General features: G+C 43.7%; 1 protein-coding gene across 13 annotated transcripts in view; it reads left to right on the top strand.

Moving 5' to 3' along the window:
* Positions 1-11,065, top strand: part of LOC106144715 (uncharacterized) — a 35,404-nt gene extending 24,339 nt beyond the window's left edge. The window contains exons 2-6 of one of the 13 annotated variants that reach the window (XR_013426650.1): positions 1,488-2,497; positions 7,360-7,415; positions 8,072-8,269; positions 10,033-10,120; positions 10,553-11,065. Coding sequence is in view for 3 of the 13 variants with exons in the window: in XM_078023121.1 (XP_077879247.1) it covers positions 1,492-2,497; positions 7,322-7,386 (1,071 nt within the window). In the remaining 10 variants the exon portion in view is untranslated. Of the gene's footprint in view, positions 1-1,487; positions 7,416-8,071; positions 8,270-8,573; positions 8,680-10,032; positions 10,121-10,552 lie in introns of all 13 variants that reach the window. The other 12 variants (XR_013426648.1, XR_013426647.1, XR_013426643.1 and 9 more) reach the window with 12 other exon arrangements.
* Positions 11,066-24,667: the final 13,602 nt, after the last annotated feature.

Genomic DNA, 24,667 nt, shown 5'->3' with positions numbered 1-24,667 from the left:
ATCTTGCCTACCAGAAAACAAACTTTTAAACTCAAATACAACCAAATACTATCTTTCTGATAACTTCCCATCATTAATTAGAATCAATGACCTCCAAATCTCAAAAGGGTAAGCATCCATAATTACTAAGCCATTTCTCAATTTTAAACAAAGTAAATATTTACTTTCTGACTTTCAACCAATTAAATTATTTTTACTACTACTGCCTCCGAGCAACACAGCTTACTGCAGGAAGCAGAACTTCCAGATGAGCAGAGAGGACCTGAGACCTAAGCCCTTGGGAGTGAGGTAGTCCCTAAAAAACATAAACCTCTGTCCTCCCTATTGCCTAGGGGTGCCTTTCCTGAATGGGCTACCTGGGTACTCCTGCAGTACACCATGTCCTATGTACAGAAGCATGTCACCAGGTACTGCGTACACACGGACATGGGTTACTATACTGCACACTGTAATGACAAGGATACTGTGTAAGCTACACACGACCCGGGATAGATACTGTGCACACTCTATAGGAAGCCACTTAATGTGCATACCCTGTGGAACACACCGGATACTGTGCACACTGTCTATGACACTGGACACTGCGTGCAAACATACTGTGTCCACACAGTATATGATACCAGGCACTAGGGCATCTATCTCACACGACACCGGATAGCGTGTGCACACCGCACAGGGCACTGCTCAGGGCGATGAGTACTATGAGCACACATTAAAAGACACCCGGTACTGCAGACACCCTTGGAGCGACACCGGGTCCCACAGGCATACCGCCAACGACGCTGGGTACCGCGGGCACACGGCAGGCACCCCTGGGCTCGGCCCAGAAAGAGGGTGAGGGAGCTGTGCAAGTGAAAGTTCGGGTCCCGCGTCCCCGGTGGCCTCCCCATCCTAGCCGAGTCCATCGCAGATTCCCTCCAGGGCTCTGGGCGCGAGGAGGGCGGCGAAGCCCAAGCACAGTGCCCGAGGCCCGGGAGGACCTGTTGAGGCGCTTGCGGCCTCCCTCCCGGGTCGCCGCGGCCGCCGAGGGCTGGCGGAGCCTGCGCGGGCCTCGGCACGGCCCTGCCTCGCTGCCGCCCGGCTCGCACACGACGCGCCGCTTTCCTCCGGCCCCGCTCGCGTTCCCCACCGACGGCCATTGCGCAGGGCCCGGGAGGCCTGGCCGGGAGAGCGGCGCGGGGCCCCGGGGGCGGCGCTCACGCGACGCCGCGGCTTCCCGGCCCGCGCAGGCCCCGCGCGCTCCTCCCGGGCCTCCGCCGCCGCCTCGGCCAGTGCGCCTCCGGCGGGCGGGACGCGCCGGCCCCGCAGGCCCCGAGCCGCAGAGTCCCCGGCCGGCGGGCCCACCCCGGGCGAGCGTCCGCCAGCGCCCAGAGGCCGCGGCCCTGCAGGCTCCCGCGCCGGCCGCCGCGCCACGGCCGCCTCCGCCCGCCCGTCGCCCCGCCACCCCACCACCCCACCACCCCGCCGCCGCCGCCGCGCTTCCCCACCATTATGCTCCGGCTCCGCCGCCGCCGCCGCGCCCGGCCCTCCCCTCGGTGCCGCCTTCTTCCCGCCGCCCGGCGCCTCTCGGGCCTGAGCCGGCGACGGGCGCGGGGGGCGGGGGGGACGCGCAGGCCGCCGCCTCCTCCTCCCCGCCGGCCTCCGCCCTCCTCCCGGCTCCCCCCGCCCGGCCCCGCCGCCGGGTCGGCGCGGAGGGCTCGGGGCTCGAGGGGCGCCATGTTGACGGCCCTGCCCAGCCGGCGCCCGGGCGCGCGGGGCCGGGAAGGCGCCGCGGCCGGCGAGAGCGCGGGAGGGCCGAGGGCGAGGTCCGCGCGCGCACTTACTGCGTCTCCTCGCCGAGCCGCAGGCCTGCGGGGCCCGGGGGGCCGCGGCGGGGCCGGGCCGAGCGGCGCGGGGCCTGCGGGCGGCGCGGGGCCGGGCGGGCGCCCGGGAAAGTTGGCGTCCCTGCGCGGCCGCCGCTCACATGGCGCAGCGGAGCCGGCGGCCACTCGTCGCTGCGGGGCCCAGGCCCGCCCGCCCGCGGCCCCGCTCCCGCTCCCGCTCCGAGTTTATTGTGTCTGGCGGAGTCTCCGGCGGCCGGGCCGGGCGAGAGGGCCTGGGCTGGGCCGGCCGCGCGCGGGGGGCTCTAGTGGCGGGCGCTGGACTTGCGCGCGGCCGGCCCGGCTCGCGTCCGCCTCCCGCCCAAGGCCGGGGCCGGTGCACGCCCGCTCCTACCTTCCCTCGTCCTGTCTTCGGCGCCTCTATCCAAAATTAGTTTCAGCATATTCTCATGTATCCACACACGAACTCCATATCAATACACACGTGAAAGCTACGTACGTGCAGGCGCGCTCGAGCCCTGAGCGGTGCGCACCGAGCGCTCAGACACGAGGGCAGCATTGTTCGGCTGGGCCGCTCCCGGCCAGCGCCGCGTGTGAGTGGCACGGACCTGCTCCGCGGTCTGCGGGGGCGGATTGCAAAGGCTGGAGAAGCACCAACTCCCGTGTTGGCAGAACTGGTAAGGCAGCTCCAATGTCTATCGCGAGGATGTCCAAGTTCCTCTTTCCATACACAGAAATAGGATTTCCAAAAGAAACGGGACCACCCGTTATCGATTTGGCAAGAGCACCACAAATTTGTGAGAAGACGACTCACTTACTGTAGTGACCTAACCAGGGAAGAGACCTTAAGTTATGGGTGGCTTGTTGCAAAACAGCCTCAGATAAGTGCATATATAGATTTCATCTATGTCCCTAATGACCTTTCTCCGCTAAGAGTTGAGGAGGGAAAATTTATTCTTATTCTCTCTGAACATAAGTACCTGAAATCACTGGAGAGAGACTGTCCTAGAAATTTGGGGTTTCTTACCCAGTTTATCAATCTGCTTTCATAGCTGGTCTTGAAGAACTTAGAAATGGGTGGTGTTGAATAGATCTCTAATGTATACCTGTCAAATAGGCACTCTTTCAAACTCTTAGCCCTGGTTCCGATACATACATCTCTGACTGTTGTTTTGCTATTTGAAAGAACTTCCCAAAATAATTTAAATTCATTTAAAGTATAAATGTTTGCCATTAAAATTTCAATCGAGAGATTGACTGCCAGAAAAAAAAAAATTCTAGTCATACCTGTTTCCTAAACAAAGAATTTTAATGATCACCTTGTATAGTGAATCACCTTTTAAAAGTAAAGTCTGTTACTTTATCTATAAGATAAAGTTCTTCGTGGTTCTCTGTTTCTCAGAGACCACCCTATAACCAACAGCTCCGTCCCTGTCACCAATGCCAATCAATGACTATTTAATAATGAGGACACAGTTTTGAGGAAAAGATAAAGGAAGGCTTATTGCTTTGCCAGCAAAGGAGAAACACAGGGGACTCCTGTCCCAAAGGTTGTGACTCTCCTGATCAGGAGGGATAGGGAGTTTTAAAGGAATTCTTAAAGGGTTACATCCCAGGTGTGCTCTGATAAGGGGGTCCCAGGGCACCTTGCTGGCATGTTAAGATTCACTTGTTAGTTTGGGAGATCCTCAGCAGGCATCTCCTTCCTGTAGTGGGTATGTTCAAGGGCAATTAACTAGGGGAAGAAAAGAACACTGTCTCCCTAATCTTGTTAGATAGGGGGAGAGGGAAGAGAGAGAAAAAAGCTTTTTTTTTTTTTTAAATAAACCTTAGAGCAATGAGGGCTATAGTCAGAAGGTGAAGAGACAACTGTTGCAACCCAAATATGACACTTATGTGTAAAAGGAAGCTTACCTTTTAGTAAAGAGATGACTGTGTAATTCCACATTTTCCTCTCCAGTTATATTTTGTAGGCATCAGATTTTATACACAGATACCATCTCATTTTACGTAATATAAGTTAGATAACTTGTCCCTGGATTTCCTATCAGTGTTGTGTTCAATTTAACTCTGGGCTCTTTTGCCCCTTTCCCAACAGTTACTTTTTCCTCTGCTATCCCTCAGTTGAGTGAATATATGTGTGTGGGTCTGGGGGCCAATGGCTGGAGATTTGAGGACTCCTGGCCACTCAAGTGGTTATTTCCATGCAACATAAGACAGACCATGAATTTATCCACCAGATTGTGAAGAGGGGTCAAAGGGCTCTAAGGTGTTGAGGAAAAAGGAAGAATGGTGCAGGGACAGCACCTGCTGAGAAAGGGCATCCCAGAGTCTTCCTGGCCTTTGCCACGCGCTGTGCTTAGTACCTGAGAAGATCACTCCCCTCCACATTCTGCTTCAGAAATGTCATGTAACTAGAGAAGGCATGCACTACTGTTCAAAAAATTGGAGTGGAGGATTTATCTCTTTAAAAAACAAATATAACCTTATCCAACTGCACTTTTTTTTTTACAAAGTCCAAATGAACCAAATAATACAAAAACTGAAATTTTTTTCAAAAATTAGAAGAAAATATACCTGAATTTTTGCAAGATTGCAAGCAGAGAAGAATATCCAAAACCTTAGAGTAACCAGGTTTGGGGGAAATCACACACACACACACACACACACACACACACACACACACAACTGATAAATTTGACTATAAAATATTATAAATCCTACATGTAAAAAACAAGTGTAGTCCTATTCTAAAATCTACCTGGAAGTTCTTTCTAATACTCTCCCTCCTACTCTCTTCACATAAGGCTCAGTTAATGTTTCTTGGGACTCCCTTGGAGTCTTGTTGACTCCTCAGAGTGTTCCTGGTCTGATAATCGCACGTATGTGGCAGTAATAAACCTGCACTGCCGCCCTTGAAATGAATTGTTTTTATTTATTTTGTCTTTACTACTATGTTTAGTTTTATGTTTTGGTTTTGCATTAAAGGCTGAATTAACATGTGTGTTTTGTTCGAGAATGTAAGAGTACCATGGAGCACAGCTATGAAAAGCTCCAGGGATGCAGAGGAAGAGCACATTGCAGAGAAATGAGGAGCAGAACGCGCTGCAGTGCGCTGTGATCACAAAGGCAAACTAGGGAAGCAAACAGGTCCATTTCCGGAGACTTGTTAAACATTTATGGGATCAGAAACAGCATTGTTCCTCATTTAAAGTAATAGTAACTGCATCTTCAACTAACAGGAATGTTTTGCTTAGCAACAAATGGTCCTTTAGAGCTGAGGAAAATTCTACAAGTAAAAGACAAAGCAGAAGACAATTTATGCAAGATTTAAAAAACTATAATGCTGGTCTTCAAAAAGTCATGTCACATCAAGAAGATAAACACCAATAACTCCCCTTCCCCTGAAAGACAAACACCATGCATAATCTACCAAAGAGAACAAGATGATTAATCAACACTGACATTCACTTTTGCGTGTGTGTGTGGTGCCAGGGATCAAGCCTTGTGCATGCTAGGCAAGCAGTCTGCCAACTGAGCCATATCCCCAGCTCTAACATTCACTTTCACTAGTAATAAAATGACCAAATAACACGGACTGCTTCAAATCACAGGATTCTTTTTCAATGGGGGAGCCAGTGAGGGCCAGAGAAACAAACACACTTATGCAGTATTGAACTCCCATGAAATACCCAGAGACTTAAGAATATTCATATCTTTGATGCAAGAAAGTCCAAGTTTAAAAATCTACCTTAATGGTATCACTGGAAAGACCACCAAAAACTTATAGACAAGAGTGTTCAATTTGCCACTCGACTTAAAAGTCTTTCAACAATTTTCTGCTGCATTTAGAATAAAATCTAAACCCTATTCCCCAAGTCACAATGCCATCTGACTTTAACATCGTCCTTCAGCCTCCTGACTTTAACATCATCCCTGCCCTACTGACCTTTGTTCTATCCTAGGACATCTCAAGGGTTGTTCCCTCCTGAAAAATCCTCCCCACTTTTTCCTACTCGACCTTTGGGCATCCAAATGTCACTTTAACAAAGAGACTTCATGAGCCCTAATATAAATTAGATCCTCCCTGTATTTTTTTCTAAAGCACAAGATAATTTGTAATATCATATTTATGTGTGCATTTATAGACTGGGGGAATTTGTGCTCCATGATACACCCAGGTACCTGATATACACATTGTTAGGCAAAAAAGTGCTGCAGATAAAATTGGTGGTTTCTTGTGAAATCAAAGCACTGTAAAGATTTTTAAGCATTTTGTTGTTAAATAATATAATACCAAAGACTCTGTCACTCAGGTATTGCAGTTTTTCTTAATGCATCTTAATTAAAGCTACATTTTAATTGGATCACGTTATACTTAGGTTAATAGCTTAGGGCTATAGAGTAAAGGATCTTGTAAGGCAGGTGTCCCCAGCCCTGAGAGGAGCCGTGGAATGTCCTCTCTGCCCATAGCCAGAAGAAATATGTACAACTGGGTGATGTTTTTATTTCAATCATATGAACATATATGTGATGTCTCTAGGCAGCATAAAGCATTGGTGGCATGGAGGGCATGACAAAGTACCAAGGGAAAGTTAATGTTCATCTTTCAACACTCCAGAAAAGACTGTGCAAGACAGTGTGGTTGCAAGTAATGCTTGGTTACTTTCTCTCTGTTTTTAACTTTTTTTCAGCACTGGGGATTGACCCCAGGGCCTCATTTGTGTTAGGCAAGTGTTTTACCACAGAACCACATCCTCAGCCCTTTTTGTGTTTTATTTTGAGACAGGGTCTCACTAAATTGTCCAGGCTTGCCTTAAGCTTGCAATCCCCCTGCCACCGGTGTTTCTGGGATTTCACGTGTGCCCAGCCATTTTCAACATATTTAGAAGTAGGTCTGGCCTAGTACAACACTGAATTTTACAACCCAAGATGGAAAATGGAGGAAAGAAGTACTATGTGCCAGGCAAGGTGGTGCACATCTATAGTCCTAGTTGGATTGGGAGGCTGAGGCAGGAGGATTAGAAGTTCTAAGCCAGCCTCAGCAATTTATTTTATTTTTTCTTTTTTTAAGATTATTAGTTGTTCAAAACATTACAAAGCTCTTGACATATCATATTTCATACATTTGATTCAAGTGGGTTATGAACTCCCAATTTAGTAAGGCCCTATGCAACTTAGTGAGTCTCTGTCTCAAAATAAAATATAAATAAAGAGCCAGGGATATGGCTTAGTGATTAAGTAAGTGCCCCTGGGTTCAACACGGTACTAGAAAGAGAAGGAGAAATACGAAGTGTGTTATCACCAATGGTTAGGTACTTCCCCAGATATTTTCCTCATCTGTAAAATGGGAATATTACCATTATCCTATTTCATAGGACTGAAATGAGAAAAAATGCAGGCATGATTCTTATGATACAGCATGATCATAGTAACTGCTTAATCAGTAAAATGTTAGCCAGAGATAATAAATGAGCTAATGATTGTCAACTGCCTGATAGAAGGGGCTCCCTTTTTACCCCCTCCTGCATTTGAGAAGACAGGACAACAAGCTGAGGACACCTGAAGACACAGGATGATGGTGGCTAATCACAGGTACTTTTCCACCTCCTCTCTGATCCCTCCTGTCTGATAGGGGGCCCAGAAGGGGATCCTGGGGATTACTGCCAGGTTCCTCATCCCCTAGCTCCAGGCTAGTTGCCATGGTCTGGAACAGAAAAACCTTGAACGATTTCAGCCTGCATCGACTCCTTAGTCAAAGCTGCTGTTTCAGCAGCTGCTTCACAAGCATTGCCTCTGGCCAGTTACATAACTTTTGGCAAGTAGCAACTTCTCTGGCATCAGTCCCCTCTTCTGGAAACTTAGAAGGGTTACTAATTGCCTTTAAGTTTCCCATTAGCACGAAAACGTTACACAGTGCTCCCAAACTCCTGTTGTTTCCTTGCTCTGTTCCCACCCAGCCTCTTCTCAGGTCCTCTGTAGAAGCTCTTCTATTGAATATTCTTTCTGGTTCTGTGCTCTCTACCTCTGGATGCCTTTTCTTCTTTCTTTCTTGGTTTCTGGTTGGTTGAGTTTAAAACTCTCATCGCCCAGAGGCCATAAGCAGTAAGACTGGTGATCCCCTGTGCCTAAGCCTGCCACCAGTGTGGAAGCCAGTGCCCTTTGAGAGTCTCATTCTTGGATTTACAACATGCAGAGGCATGTAGACAATCTCGGCTGCATCCTAAAAAGTTCTTCTCTTCTTCATTTAGACACTTAAGGCAGAGGAAAGCAGACTTAAGACTCCTCCAGAGATAGAGAAAGCAACAGATGCCTTCCATTTGGCTTCCCAGAGTGTCATGGAAGACTCTTAGATTCTCCTGAAGTCAGCCGGCAGTGTGTCCAACCAGTCCTTGCCCTTGGAGGTCTGCACTCAGAAAGCAGCCCACCACCTGTGCTCTGGATCAGAGGTTCACGTTTGGATGATTCTTGGGGATGAATGTTGGGAGGAGTTAAGGGCCTCACAGCTCAGAGGGGTCTTTCCACAGGAAGAAAAGATCAGAGGCTGACACCTGGCCCAGGCAGAGATGACCACAACATAGCAAGACAACCCTGGTTCACACCTACCCCCGCCCCCAGGCTCCTACAGGCTTCTTGCCCCTCCCTGAGTCTAATATTCCCATGCTTTAGGCATGTAGTAAACTTTGTGACTTCTTTTCCTACATCTTAAACCTCATGTCATGGATGCCTTTATAACATTTTGTCACTTTTTAGGAGGTCAAAACTTAAGCAGACGCTGCACTATTACCACTGATGAATCCCATGTGGAGCAGTGGAGCTGGAAGAGACCTTTTTTTAAAACCCAAGGGAACAGGAACATGTATGCTAATTCCAAATCCATAGTTTTTTTTTTTTCCAAAATTGTCTTCAAGAAAGAATAACATGTAAAATATGCATTTGTGTTTCTACCTTCTATTATTTGAAGGATATTATCTCCCTAAATTGCCAGGTGACAAATTCCTTAAAGATCTGAAGGAAAATAAATAAAACCTTTTAGATCTCCCAGATGAGATGTGGGGATATAAAAATCTAGGGGTAAAACTAGGTGTGGCAGTGCGTGCCTGCAATCCTGGTGGCTCCGGAGGCTGAGGCAGGAGACTCTCGCAAAAGGTCAAAGCCAGCCTCAGCAATTTAGCAAGGCCCTAGGCAACTTAGGGAGGCCCTGTCTCAAAATAAAATATAAATAAAGCACCAGAGATGTGGCTCAATGGTTAAGTGCCCATGGGTTCAATCTCTGGTACCAAATTAAAAACAAAAACAAACAAAACAACAACAACCACAACTAGAGGTAAAATTAAATGAAAACTAAATTCAGAAGTAAACTATGCTACTTACAAAACTATTACAGTCCAAAAACATTCCCTAAATCACTTGATCATCCTCTCTTCATTTACACTTTGGTTCCTTTTGCTTGTGTACATTTCTTAGATGAAGTCAGAGAAAGCTTTGAGAGCTCTACTTCCTTTTTTTTCTTTCAATTCGACTGCTCTAAGAATTTAAAGCACAGGAAGTCCTGTGTCCTCAAGGTAAAACCTGATGCGTGTCTTTCTGCCTCTGCATGGTATCCTTCCATGGTCCACTTCCACCCTCCTTCCCTCTGGGACAGCCCTTGTTAAACGGTCACACGGTGCTAGTCAGGGTTGATTTGTGTTTCTTATTTGTATTCATTTCCCTTCTGATATTTATTTTGAACATGTATCTAGAATATGAACAAAGAAGGTGAAAGAAAAAGTGAAACTCAGCACATTTTTTTAAAATTAGTAATTGTATTTTTTAACAGGACAGCTGATGATAGAGGTAACTGAATATAGATTACAAGGCAGAAGGATAATTATGTCATTTCTTACACATTTACCAATGTTCTGAATGCTGATTGTAAAACTGGTTTTGTGCTAATTGCTGTTTTAAATGCAAATGTGTTTATTTCTGTTTAATACTTAACTGAGAGTTCCTTTTAGAGGTGTTTTGTTATTATGTGTTTATCACATCTTAAAATCCTCTATGTAAGTAGCATATTATGTGATCAAGGTGTTTTATGCCCTCATACACAATAGAAGCATGGCTAAATAAATTATGATTTATCCATAGGCTAGGATTTATGTAACCATTTACAGAAGTTGCTTACAAAGGTTATTTCCCTGTGTTAAGTGAAAAATTATGATATATATTACAGAAAATGATCACACCATATAAAAATGAACATGCGTGTTTACCAGAAAAAGATCAGAGAAAACATAAAATGCTGAATAGATTAATCTCTGGTAAGCTATGTGTGATTTACTTTCTCTGTTTTATAATTTTATCTTCTTACAAGGTTATCTTCTTACAAGGCTGAATCATCTTATACTTCTATAAAATGGTTGTTATTAAAGTGAGATATTGATTTTTAGGAGATTGCTCTATAACTTTAAGTTTGTATTCATTCAGTTCAGTGTCCTCAAAAACACTGCGTAATGCAGTTAACAGAAAACTTATTTCCAATTAAAATTTCTGTGAATACATTTAGTCTGTCAAGTGAGGAACAACTCCACTGTTCAGAGTAATACCAAATTGGAGCCATTTCTATACATCAAAGAAATTAAATATTGGCATTTTTACATGGTTCTACTTAACAGCGTTAGTGTTGGGATTTCCTGAGTGGGATTTTTGAAAAATAAAAGTAAAAGTGAAGCCAGACATAAATTGTTTTTCAGGAAAATGGTGATCCAGTGGAATAAGTGGGAGTCCAGGAAAAGAGAATGTTTGCTGTGCACTTCCTAAAAGTCCTGTGAAACTCCAGAGACCATCACTACACAGCAACATCAAAAGAACTTGCCAAAATGGAGTCAGGGCAGCACCAAGGGCACAGGAGTCATGCCCATGTGGTGATGCTGCCTGAGAAGGAGACCTCTCTCACTGTACCCCTGGGCTGCTGGCATCTGCAGTGACGGGATCATGAGGCTGTGTCCAGAGCCCCCTGGTGTGCATCAGGAGGTCATCCACCCTTGTTTCCTGGACGCACTCTACTGTTTATGTGTGTTCTTCTTTCTATTTCCCATAGGTAGCACAGCCCCTGTCCTTGATGTCTTCCTACACAGGAATTCCTAGCACATCTGCCCGGCAGGTGGATCCTGCTCCCGCTCCCAGCCTCCTTCCTTACACTCATTCAGAGCGATATATGCACATGCTATTCCAGAGATGCTAAATAAAGTGCTTTTACAGCTTCAGGGTTTGATTGACAATTTCCCCTCAAACTCAACTTTTAGAAGTCAGTTCAATATTCTATGTTGAAAATTGTAGTGATGCTGAACTCAGACGGCTCAGCAAGGCAAGAAACTCTTTTACGGTGGTGAGGATCTGTAGTTACAAAGTTCATTTCTTCTGTACATTTACCCTTAACAGTTAAACCCCGCACATAGTAAGGGCCGTATTCATAAAACTCCAGTCTTCGGAGCGCTAGGACTAATGAGCGATTGCCCTACACTGCACCAGCTCACCTAGCCCCGAAGACTGCAAAACTCTATTGCTCACATTACACTCAAGGGAAAATGGAGATGCTAAGAGATACAACGTCTTGCCTGGACTCGAGCTGGCAAGTAGCCTCGCTTAGACATGAACCCAGGATTATCTACTGACAAGATCTGAAGACAGCTTTTTGTTACTACTTTCTAGTTAAGTCTATCATCTTAGAATACATCTATTCCTCATTTATTTTAAAGAATAAACTTTTTAATACCATACACACACTCAAACCTCCTTGCCTCATATTAAAATGTCTATCCATCAAAATGAAAATTTAGAATTTTTCCAAAAAGATGCACATCAGTAAAAAGGCTTTTAGATACGCGAAAAACCCTAAACCACAGAAGCAGGGCTGGGGTTGTGGCTCTGTTAAGAGTGCTTGCCGATGGTACAGAATAGAGGACACAGAGACCAATCCACAAAATTACAACTTTCTTATATTTGATAAAGGGGCTAAAAGCATGCAATGGAGGAAGGATAGCATCTTCAACAAATGGTGCTGGGAAAACTGGAAATCCATATGCAACAAAATGAAGCTGAACCCCTTTCTCTCGCCATGCACAAAAGTTAATTCAAAATGGATCAAAGAGCTTGATATCAAATCAGAGACTCTGCACCTGATAGAAGAAAAAGTTGGCTCCGATCTACATATTGTGGGGTCGGGCTCCAAATTCCTTAATAGGACACCCATAGCCCAAGAGTTAAATACAAGAATAAACAAATGGGACTTACTTAAACTAAAAAGTTTTTTCTCAGCAAGAGAAACAATAAGAGAGGTAAATAGGGAACCTACATCCTGGGAACAAATTTTTACTCCTCACACTTCAGATAGAGCCCTAATCCAGAATATACAAAGAACTAAAAAAAATAAACAATAAGATAACAAATAACCCTATCAACAAATGGGCCAAGGACCTGAACAGACACTTCTCAGAGGAGGACATACAATCAATCAATAAGAACATGAAAAAATGCTCACCATCTCTAGCAGTCAGAGAAATGCAAATCAAAACCACCCTAATATACCATCTCACTCCAGTGAGATTGGCAGCCATTATGAAGTCAAACAACAATAAGTGCTGGTGAGGATGTGGGGAAAAGGGTACACTTGTACATTGCTGGTGGGACTGCAAATTGGTGCGGCCAATATGGAAAGCAGTATGGAGATTCCTGGGAACGCTGGGAATGGAACCACCATTTGACCCAGCTATCGCCCTTCTTGGTCTATTCCCTGAGAATCTTAAAAGAGCATACTATAGGGATACTGCCACATCAATGATCATAGCAGCACAATTCACAATGGCTAGACTCTGGAATCAACCTAGATGCTCTTCAATAGATGAATGGATAAAAAAAAGTGGCATTTATACACAATGGAGTATTATGCAGCACTAAAAAACGACAAAATCATGGAATTTGCAGGGAAATGGATGGCATTAGAGCAGATTATGCTAAGTGAAGCTAGCCAATCCTTAAAAAACAAATGCCAAATGCCTTCTTTGATATAAAGAGAGCAACTAAGAACAGAACAGGGAGAAAGAGCATGAGGAAAAGATTAACATTAAACAGAAATGAGTGGGGGGAGAGAAAGGGAGAGAGAAGGGAAACTTTATGGAAATGGAAGGAGACCCTCATTGTTACACAAAATTACATATAAGATTTTGTGAGGGGAAAGGGGGGAAAAACAAGGGAGAGGATTGAATAACAGCAGATGGGGTAGACAGGGAAGATGGGAGGGGAGGGGAGGTGGGATAGTAGGGGATAGGAAAGGTGGCAGAATACAACAGTCACTAATATGGCATTATGTAAAAATGTGGATGTGTAACCGATGTGATTCTGCAACTTGTATTTGGGGTAAAAATGGGAGTTCATAACCCACTTGAATCAAATGTATGAAAGATGATATGTCATGAGCTTTGTAATGTTTTGAACAACCAATAAAAAAAAAAAAGAGTGCTTGCCGAGCATGCTTGAGGCACTGAGTTTGATCCTCAGCACCACATAAATGTAAAATAAAGTTATTGAGTCCACTTAAAACTAAAAAAATAAATACTTAAGAAAAAACCCACACAAGCAAAAAACAAAACAACATACACACATACACACACACACAAACCCTAAAATAGTATTTAGAGTCACTCAGAGTGAAAAAATCCCTTCCCTTTTATCATCTTTTGATTTGGACCAGAGAGTTCAAAATTGTGTCCATCTTGGTTCTTTTCACTTATTTTTCCTTGAAGAGATCTGATTGCTCAGATTCTACCTCCATGAGATTCAGTTGATGATAGAGAATTCCAAAGTATGTTCAGCTGGGAGACTTACAACTACGATGTTCTTTTAATGACAGTTCTTTTATCAAAGTACTTGCATCAATAATTTAGCCTGAATGACAAGTTTTTAAGTTGCAATTTGAACTGACATGCTTTTGGTAGTACTAGTTTCATAAAAGCGCTATCATCTTTGTGTGGGACTGTGTGACATACCCCATATTCATGCTGGAGAGTTTGGTTCAGATTTGGGTCTATAGAGTTAAGTGCTTTCATGATGTCATACATATAGAGACTCGTCAAATTTGAGAGGAAAAGGCAGCAAAAAAACTAATTCTAAAATGAAAGGTAAAGTCAGAAACAATTTAGTATACACACATCATTCATAATCAAGCTGAAGGAGTGCATTAAAGTCATTCCTATACCTATTAAACTCAGTTTTTAAAATTTATTCTTTTTTTTTAAATTTTTTATTTTTTTTTACTGGTTGTTCACAACATTACAAAGCTCTTGACATATCATATTTCATACATTAGATTGAAGTGGGTTATGAACTCCCAATTTTACCCCAAATGCAGATTGCAGAATCACGTCGGTTATACATCCACAATTTTACATAATTAAAATTTATTCTTAAAAGTCGATGTAAGGGTTCTGTTTCTAATCTCACAGATAATAGTGATGCGTGCCTTTGTTTGATACTTGGATTTTATGAAGTATTTTGGAACTGTAGGTTTATTGTTACCTTCTCTCTCCCTATCTCTCTTTCCTTTAGCTCATAAGAATATTTTTCTTCTTCTCTCTATGTTCATACACACTTTAAACTTTGCTAGCTAGATCACTGCAGATGTCCAAGATGCTAAGAGCCAAAATGTCATGCTTAACAGAGGTGAAAAAGGTCTCCAGGCATTTGTTGGTCTAGAACTCAGCTTTCTGACTCATGGAAGGATGGAAGGAAAGTGGGCCTTTTATAACATCATCAGGTCTGGAAATATCCACCCATGCAGCAGGACCAAAGCTGAAGCTGGAGGGAAAGCAGTAGTTTCCACATACAGATAGGGGGCCGACACGACAGTTCTCTGTTAGATCTAGAGACAGAAAAGAGTCATGCAAGGAGAACAAGAAGTTGGCTTGTGAAGCAGGAAAATGTCTTCGTGGGCAGCAGGACCTCTTATGCTGCCAATTGCTGAGAGGTCAAGTAGGTGAAAGCAGCCGGGAACTGTGGGCTTACTGGTGACCTTCCCTTGAATAGTTTCTCTACTGGAGTGAGGTGAGGCCAGACTGTGGGTAGATTACTAACTTCTTTCCTTACTTCAGAAGAGAGATTTAGGATTAAAAACTTTCATTTATTTGAGAATGGTCTTTGTCGACAGGGAGATGAGGTCATAGGGGAAGGTTTCAGTAAAGGAGACTCAGGATGCTATTCCCAATTCTTTTAAGTCACAATTTTTTTTTATTGTGCAGATAAACCATAGTCTGATAAAGTAACATTCGATTTATTTCACCGTTACTTCTAAAATCTAATTTTTTGGTATTTATGTGTCTGTTCTCCTCCATTACTTTGCGTGATGGAAAATAGCTTCTCTTTCTGTTCACAATTAAGGCAGCAATGACAACGTCTATTTGTTGAATAATATGCAATGTGTATGTAGTATAACATTTAAATATCAGCACTGATATAATGTGCATTTTTATATGTTTGCAAATTTATAATAAATATCTTTAGAGGCAAAAACTGGGCTTTAGTCTTGAATGTCATGAAGCACAGAGAGGACCCAAAGGTGCTGAGAACACCAGTGTGTACAGACAGACCTCAGGCATGTAACATCTGCGCACACCTGTAATTACAGTGGCTTAGGAGGCTGAGACAGAAGGATCACGAGTTCAAGGCCAGCTTCAGCAACTTATCGAGGCCCTAAGCAACTCAGTGAGACCCTATCTCTAAATTAAATACAGAATAGGGCTGGGGATGTGGCTCAGGGGTTAGTGCCCCTGGATTCAATCCAAAAAACAAACAAACAAAGAACGTAACATCTGAGTTTGAATTTGCTCACCCACCTGGGTGATTATAATTCAAGTGTAGGTCAGGGCCTAGCCTGTCACTCTGTCGTGTGTACTGGGGTAAGAACATGCCTTTTCTGTGATATGTAGCTGTGTCACGTACCTGGCGCACACGAGGTGCCAAATGAACAGTAGATCTTAGAGTTCCTGGGTACCTAGTCAGTACTTAATAAAAACTTCCTTATTTGAAAAGATGATAGACAAAGTGACATTTTATTAATACCCATAGATTTCATTTCCCACTAAACTAGTTAGGGATTGCTTTGGTAAGACCCACCTTAATGGGGCATAGGGAAAATGGAGAGAAAAGGGGACTCCTTTGCATTAATTTCCATGTCTCCATGTCATTAAAACAAAGGCAACACTCACAAAGCTAAGCCAAAGGTTAAACATCAGCTTACTTGACACTTGATGTTTTAAAGGCCCAGACCCCAGACACAACCACATGAGCACCAAGTGCAATTTTTGCACTATTTAAATTAATTAAAAGCACATGAGTTCAATTTAAAAATGTAGAAAAAAAAGCACATGGTAAGTGACTTTCCCCCCAAATCCTGCTTTACTCCTGTACAAAATGACACCCAGCAGGGATGACTAGTTTCTTTGACCTCTTGAGGGTGAGAGAATAGGGGGCAGGAGTATCCAGTATTTCTTGGTTCTCCCCAGGGCTTTGGCCATCCTGTGTGAAAGCCCCGGGAGGTCTTTGCAAGACACCAGAGCCACATTTCTGCTACGTTAAAGATGTGTCTGGCTTGGGTGGGAGATGGTCCTCGAGCTCTCTTAATCCTGGTACTCTCCCTTCTAGATTTCTTACTCAGATTCTCAATACATGTGGTAAATTCCTCTTATGTCTCAATGAACATTGAAATATAAATAAAGTAAGCATAACGAGTAACATAAGTGCACAGGAATATGTACTGACCACTTTAGCAACTCCAAACCCCGGTGGTTCATTAATTCAGATCCTGTGGTGAAGCCCCAGCAATCACAGGTTCTTTTCAGTGTGTTAATAGCCCTCAAAAGGACAATGGTGGCCTTCAAGCGACATGTTGGTGAATAGGGGGGAATGCTGGTCATTTACATCATCTTCACACTGCGCCCACAGAAAGACTGGAAGCATGCTCATGTTTTAGCCAATTGGTAGCTACAGGGCATGAAGGATTTTTCTAGCATCCTGTTATTCCTATGTCAGAGACTTTGGAACCTAATGTTGTATTTAAGCACAATGAAATACAACAAAATCAATTTAGTAAGGTTGCATTTCATCATTAGAGTCAATTAAGTTAGAAATGAATTTTCTCTCAACTTGCAAGGTTTACTTTCTTACAAAATTATTCTTTCACTTCTTTGCAGTGACATTCTAAAGAAGTAATGGCCTTGTGTTTCAAAGACTGATGTCATGCAGTTTCTTTGTCTCAACACATCACTGCAGATAGGGAAAAAAAACACAATATGTATTCTTAGTTTATTCACTTTAATTTATTATTTTTACCAGTGTTTGAAGCAGATTCTGAAATCCTATTGGATTTCTGTTTTTTTTTTCTATTTGTTGAAATTTTTACTGAACATTTTTCTACTCATGATGTTTTGGATACAAGTGGCAACATCTTGGAACAATTCAGTTATTGAACAGCTGGAGAGACACTTGGAGGGAGCTAGAAGAGTGATTTGAGGTGGACACTTGATAAGACTTTCAGTTGCTACAATTTCATAGTAAGCAGGTTTTCCACAAGTAAAAGTGCTTGGCATAATATATGGGAAAGAAATTTTTGTACCCCACCCTGCCCTTTAAATACACACCTGCATATTGTTTATGATGTTAGTTAACAACAATTTCTACCCTTTCATGTGTCAACCTACAAAGTAAGTTATTAGTTTGGAGAAAGACTAATAGGAAAGAAGGAAACCTTTCTATAATTAGATTCTAGAAAATTCAAGAGTATTAAAAGTTTTTAAAGATAAATTGTATAAATTATTTAGAATGTGTGTATTAGTTTGTAATTTTATAAAAACAAGACTGAAATTTAATAGGTGATTCTTTTTTTTTTTTTTTTTTAGCTCTTTCATTCTCTCCCTAGTGGTTTTCTTTTAGTACAACATGTGGGACACCAAGGAGGAGCAGTTTGTGAGAGGCTTGTTCAGGTGGGTGGGCAGGAAATATGGAAGAGAAAATGTTAGTTCATTTTCGGTTGCTATAATGAATTACCTGGTGCTGGGTAATTTATATAAACAAAATAGGTTTACCTAGCTCACACAGTTTGAAGACTTTAAGCACAAGATCAGATGGCCCCATCTGTTTGGCCTCTGGTAAGGATCACATGGTAAATGGCGTCACCGTGATAGAAGTGCTGACAGAAGAGAACATTCAGCAAGACAGCCCGAGAGTCAGGATTGCTCACTCTATGATAGCCCATGGAGTTTTACACTGGTCTCTTCCAAGAGTGATGTCCTCAGTAACCTAATTACCTCCCACCATACCCCACCCCTTAAAGATGCCACCGTCTCTCCACATTGCCACCCTGGGGACCAAGCTTCTAGCACATGAATCCTCGGGGGGAACACACTCAGATCATATCCCAACCACAGTGGAGGGTGTGAGAGGGCCAAAGCTAGTATGGATGTGACCCTTGCTGTGCCCAGTGTGGCAGGGGACCAGAGCCCGCCTCTGGATACTCCCCCAGGAGGCCTGCACAGATGCCCTGCTCATTTGCCAGGTTTCCCATTAACACTAAAGTAAGGACATCATCACATTTACATGGACAAGAATTCCAGGATGCACCTTCCTATAAACCAGAGAGAGGAGAAGAATACTTTCCTTCAGACTCTCTTCCTGCTTATCTTTTTCTTGTTATAAGATGTTGCACTTTGTTAAAAGCCTCATAATGCCCAAACCTGAGGGGACCCAACCAAGAGCATGGCAAGTATCCCATTCCATAGCCGTGGTGTCCTCTGGCCTTCTGCCTACAGCCTTCCCTCCACCCTCGATTCCCAGCATGAGTGAGAAAGACCTCCAACACAGCCTCTCCTGGCTCTTGGCAAAGAGGTCATTCTCAAGGGCATCAGCACCTTGTCCTCTTTGGAAGAGATCATCTCACAAAATAAAATCCACATCAGAGAAGAAATCTCCTCCTCCTCCTCCTCCTTTTCCTCCTCTTCTTCTCCTCCCCCATCCTCCCTTCCTCCTCTTCCTCCTCTTCTTCCTCCTCCTCCTCTTCTTTCTCCTCCTCCTTTTCTCCTCCTCCTCCTCTTCCTCCTCTTCCTCCTCCTCCTCCTCCTCCTTCTTCTTCTTCTGGTACCAGGGACTGAACTCAGGGGCACTTGACCACTGAGCCACATCCCCAGCCCTATTTTGTATTTTATTTAGAGACAGGGTCTCACTGAGTTGCTTAGTGCCTCACTTTTGTTGAGGCTGGCTTTGAATTCAAGATCCTCCAGTTTTAGCCTCCCCAGCTACTGGGATTACAGTCATGTACCACTCCAACCAGCCAACTCTATTCATTTTTACCAAGGAAAGTTATTAGTCATTTTTAAAAAAATAAGTGCTAAAGTTTAAAAATCAATATAATTGTTTCACAGGAAGCATTGAAAGAGTACTTTAAAAATCTCTTTTTTAATGTAATCAGTAAAATCAGTGAAATATTTTATTACTTGCTTCTTTCCCCAGAGAATGTATAATTTCAATGATTTTTATTGGAAAAAGAATAGTAATTGGTCTTAGCAGCCTTGTAAAAGTAGTATTAGCATAAAGGAATATAAAAATTTAAATTTCAATGTACAAAGATTCATAATCCTATATAGGGTATAAAATAAGAAATATTTTTTGGTGAAGTAAGAATTCTAATAACTTAGAATAGTTAGAACCAGGTTGGAATAACATGCCTGAGGAGGTGTCCAAATATATGGTTTATGCAGTACATTTTACTATTTCAGAAAGGTATAGAACACTTTCCCTGTAAATGCACACAAAACCCTGTTTCAGTTGAGAAGCACATTTCCCTTACACCATTTCTATAGAGAAAGATACCGTTGCTAAGTGCCAGAGGTTATGGAATATAGAACTATCTTTTTTTTTTTCCCCAGAAACGTTTTCTAAATGATCGACAACATAGTGATATGCAGAAGAAACAAATTCCCACATTTAAACTGACTATTGGGAGAAAGAAATTCTCTATGCCTTCGTGAGAAGAGATGAAAGAAGTTGCTCTCCTTTAAAAGATAGCTGTGATTGATTGTTAATTGCCTAATACTTCCTCGTCCTCATCAGAAGCTTCTCTTTTCTCTTTTGTGAGATTTTGATAGCTGGTGATCTTTTCATGAGAGCGAACAGCTTAGATCCCATGTAGCTAGTGAGGGCTCCCTTTCCAACGGGGGTCCTGATTGCAGGTGCAGAAGTCACCTGTCACCTCAAACGTGGCAGTCATTTCCTGCAAAGGTACAATACCTCTGCAGAAGGAGAACCGGAAAGCTTTTCTCTGCTAAGACACATTCTCATCAAAACTTGTCTTTTAGAAGGAGACAACAAATGTGCTCGTCGTGTATATTACTATATTTGGGTAAAGTTGTAGTCCTTGATGGGAAAGAAATCACTAATCAGGGCCAGGTCAGCAGGATCTGCTTAACCCTGGGAATAGATTCAGTAATGGACTCACCAAAGGCAACGGAATACAGTATGTATACAATGATGGCACATTAGGAGTCCTCTCTGCCAGAAGGCACTAGCTCTGCATACCGTAAAGAATTCTCTCTTTTGATTCCCTGTGGGTCTTGGTTACATGGGCTCCAATTGTAACCATTAAACAAAACTCCGTGTGTACTCTGCCTGTGTTTTTATGCCTGGCTGGAGGGGATAATAGCCACAGAGCCATTGCAGCCGGCTGTGCGGTAGCTGGAGAGTGGATTAGCTATGCCTGTTTTGATTTTGAATGAATATACCTCCTGGCAGGCCATGTGGCCAAAGGAGTTTCTTAGGTGGCAAGATCACCCCGTTACAGAACTGCCCTTCATCTGCCCCATCCACCTGCGGGGCTCAGCGCTCCCTCTCCAGACACACTCCCACATGGGCATAGAATCCTTGAACCTGTGTTTCTTGTTTTGCTTCTTATCCCCTCTCTACCAGTCCTTCCTTCTTCCTCTCTTTTGGAACAAGAGAATCACATAAGGACACGTCAATGTTGCCCTGCTCCTCTCACATCTCCAGAAATATCAGACCAACTGGTTTACACAAATTATCCATCACAGAAAGTTCAGGGAAATCAGCCGTCCCTGAATTTTGCTCTCCATGTTTTATTCAAGAGCAAAATATTTGCCTGTAGCCTTTGCCCAGCAGCTGCACTCTCTGATTCTCTCTCTATTGCTTGGACGAAGGTGCGGCCATTTCTTGTTTACATTCACGGGCAGGGAAAGGTGGGTGTCCTCCAGCTCCTGGAGGGAGAGCTGCCAGGGTCCCAGGTCCTGAGCCCATCAGGAAGGAGCCGGCTCCACCAGGTGTGGCCAGTGAATCCCCAGTTCTGTGCAAGGGGAGTTGCACTTCCTTGTCTAGAGACCTGTCGCCCTGTCCCAGGAGAAGAAAATAATGTTGAATCACATAGGAAGAGAGATTATTGGGGAAAATGAATAGCTGGTATAGTTAAAAAATTCAAAGTACCAATTCTAGTAAAGAATTACTCTAAAACGCTTCTCCTGTTGCCAGGTGTTGATTGCCAGAGATGGGGGAGGGTTGTGGTTTTCTTAAACAAAGAGCAGTGTGTGTGTGTGTGTGTGTGTGTGTGTGTGTGTGTATGCATGCTTATTTAATATGTATTGTACCGATTATACCATTTAAACCAAGGAAATCAGCAATATATTTACATGTAAGAAATGGTTAATTCCCAGAGGGAATTAAATGTGTCAGATCTTTTCTATTTTTATTAAAGGAGAAGAAGGCAGAAATCCAATTTCAACTTTACTTCTTTTTTTTTCTTTTTCTCCAAGAAAATGTTTTTTTCTTTCATTTCTTTCTTGTAATATTATTCATTTTCCTCCAGGTCTCCATGGGTGCTATCTACCTATTCACTTGGTTATTTTGGTCTCTGACTTCCTAAAGCCAGCCAGCAACTGTGGTTGATTCCTTTCTTTGCCCTTGACACTTTTCTAGGGATGAAGCTGCACAGGTGTCAAGGACCTGTATCAGTAAGTGCAGAAATCCATTCTAGCTGGACTTTGACCTCACTTTCATTCACATATGTGATATATTTGTAGACACTGCATCCACACAGAAACTTTCAGGGATATTTTCTATTCAAAAAGATTTGAGTACTTTTCTAAAATCCAAGGACTACTTTTATAATGAAAATACATCCCCCCTAGCTTATCTAGCAATAGGATAATAAATGCACTCTGTGACTCATATCTAAATCATTCTTCATAAAATCATTAAAGACTCTGTATCAGGGTGTAACAGTAACCCCTTCATCTCTGAATGTAGCCCTCATTGCTCTAAGGTTTATTTTTTTAATGTTTTTTCCCCTCTTTTCTCCCCTCTCCTCTCCCTAAAAAGGTTATCTTTTCTTCCTCCTGTTAACTGCCCCTGAACACACCAACTAGAGGACTGAGATGCCTGCTGAGGATCTGGGAAGTGAATGTCTCCCAAATTAACCAGTGAATCCTAACACGCTACCGGGGTGTCCTGGGGAAAGTTACTGGAAAGCCAGGAGACGAGCAAGTGGGCCTCGGGTAGAACCAAACCAGAGGGGCTATTCCTGTATGTAAAGGGAGGGACTGAGGGACTCCCAGTACGTGCTGAAGACCCTTTGCTTCAAAGAACTCCTGCCTTCCTTCCCTGCACTGTAAAGATTGCTCCATCTTGGTCTACTTTGAGAAAAAGGAAACTGAATGCAGTCAGGTCACGACCTCTTGGCCATCTGGTAAGCTCTCCTGGTGTGCGCACCGAGACCCTTGATTCTACACTTCTGGTTCCCCTTTATGGGTGTAAGTTCCTTCCTTAGCATCTGGATGGCCATCTTAAGTGACAGCCTCCAACTTAAGAAAATGTTTTGCTTTTCTGCCCAACGGCCTTTCTGAGAAAGGCTCACCACTCTGTCATACCAACCCCACCCTTAACCTTGGCATTAGGATCTGCCCAGCTCTAATCCCTGAGCCTGCCCTAGAAAAGTCACAGAACCCAAGCCTGTATTGTCTCTCTCCGTCTATGGAGAGATGGCCTCTATTTGTCAGCTCTGACAAATAAACTGTCCTGTGTATCTCTGCCTGGTCTCTATCTTTCATTTTTCAGTTTCCCATCTCTTGGTTCCTAGCTTTCCTTTTATTGGTGCCAAAACCCGAGATGGGGTTCCCTGGTGTGCCCGCTATCCTCTTTGAGGGTCACTGAGCATCTTCAGACCCCGATCCAAATTCCATCGAGGGACCAGGCCCTCCATTCTGCCAAAGGCCTTCTCTGCACCCATCACCAGACATTTCAGTTAAGACTCCTGTCTCCAGTAGAGCTAAATGACCTATGGGGTCCCAGGAAGTGACTGTTAATCCTCAGGCACTCCCAAAGTTACCATGTGGTTGGGGATGCCCCCAGCCACAGCTTTCACAGCTACAGCTGATCCCTACTGTTGACTGGGTCTATAGGTGGTCTTTTATTTGGATCCTGGGGTTTAAGAAAAACCACTGAGAGTGACTGGGAGTTGTTCCTGGTGAGACCTCTTGTCCTTGGGTTAATCTCTACGGCTTCTACCCTTATGTAGTCCTGGCCAGGGGCCCAAGTGCCTCTAAGGAGCCTGCCCTCAATGCTTACCCAGCAATGGTGACAACCCCCTGAGTGTAACTGTCCTCTCTACTGGGTAATACTAGAGACTGGAGGACTCTCCACCTCTAAACTCACCTCTTACGTCTCACCATGGGCTCCTCATCCATTCCCTTCCATAGTCCCCTAGGCTGCCTCCTGCTAACCGAGGGTCTCTCTCTCACCCTGAACCTACCGGCCCCACCCCCCCAACTTATCCATTTGTGCAATCAGATCTGGCCTAATACCCTTTGGACTCTAAATGCCACTTAACGGCATAGCACTCTAGATCTCAATATTATCAGGGGTCTTTCAAGTATTTTGAGCGTTTGGGAAAATGGAAAGAGATATCATACATTCAGGCCTTCTCCTCTCTACTTTCTAAACCCTCTCTCTCTCTGCAACTCTTGCTGTCCTGCACAACTCCTCTTAGCTCTCACCTCCCCCATGCCTGCTTCCAAAGGGACAGAAGATCCTACCCAGGATTCCTCCTCCTTCAATCCAGCAGATGAGCCCCTGCCATACCACAATTCTCTTTCTGATGAAGCTGCCACAGTAACTGTCCCCTCATCCTCTCTGCTCTTACCTCCTCCCACCATAAGCTCACAGGCTGACACTGTCCAACCCGCATCTCTGTGTCCTCTACGCCAGGTGGCTGGGGTAGATGGTGTAATTCAGGTTCATATGCCTTTCTCTTTGTCAGATCTTTCACAGATAGAAAAGCTGCTTGGGTCCTATACTTCAATCCCACCACATATATCAAAGAGTTTCAATATCTGACCCAGTCATATGATTTGATCTTCCATGATGTCCATATGATCTTGTCTAACACCCTCCTGCCAGAGAAGTGCAGGTGAGTTTGGGAGTAAGATAGAAATTATGCTGTTGAGGTACATCAAACCTCCCCTGTTCATCCAAATGGCACTAAAGCGGTCCATGGTCGGGACCTCAATTGGGATTATAATTCACCTGGAGGAGTAACTAGTAAAAATTAATTCATTACTTGCCTCATGACAGGACTCAGAAAGGCAATCCCATAAGGCTCTCAATTTAAAAAGCTCCAGGAAGTCATCCAAGATAAAAATGAAAACCCTTCAGCACTTTTAAATTGCCCGACCAAGGCTTTATTACAATATACTAATCTGGACCCTGAGACTGGAGAGATGTGCCTTTATTTGTCAGCTCTGACAAATAATGGCACATCTTGTGTG

This window comes from Ictidomys tridecemlineatus, chromosome 10 (genome assembly GCF_052094955.1).
Source record: "Ictidomys tridecemlineatus isolate mIctTri1 chromosome 10, mIctTri1.hap1, whole genome shotgun sequence".
Taxonomy (NCBI): domain Eukaryota; kingdom Metazoa; phylum Chordata; class Mammalia; order Rodentia; family Sciuridae; genus Ictidomys; species Ictidomys tridecemlineatus.
Note: the sequence above shows the minus strand (reverse complement) of the source record. Positions and strands in the feature narration are given on the sequence as shown.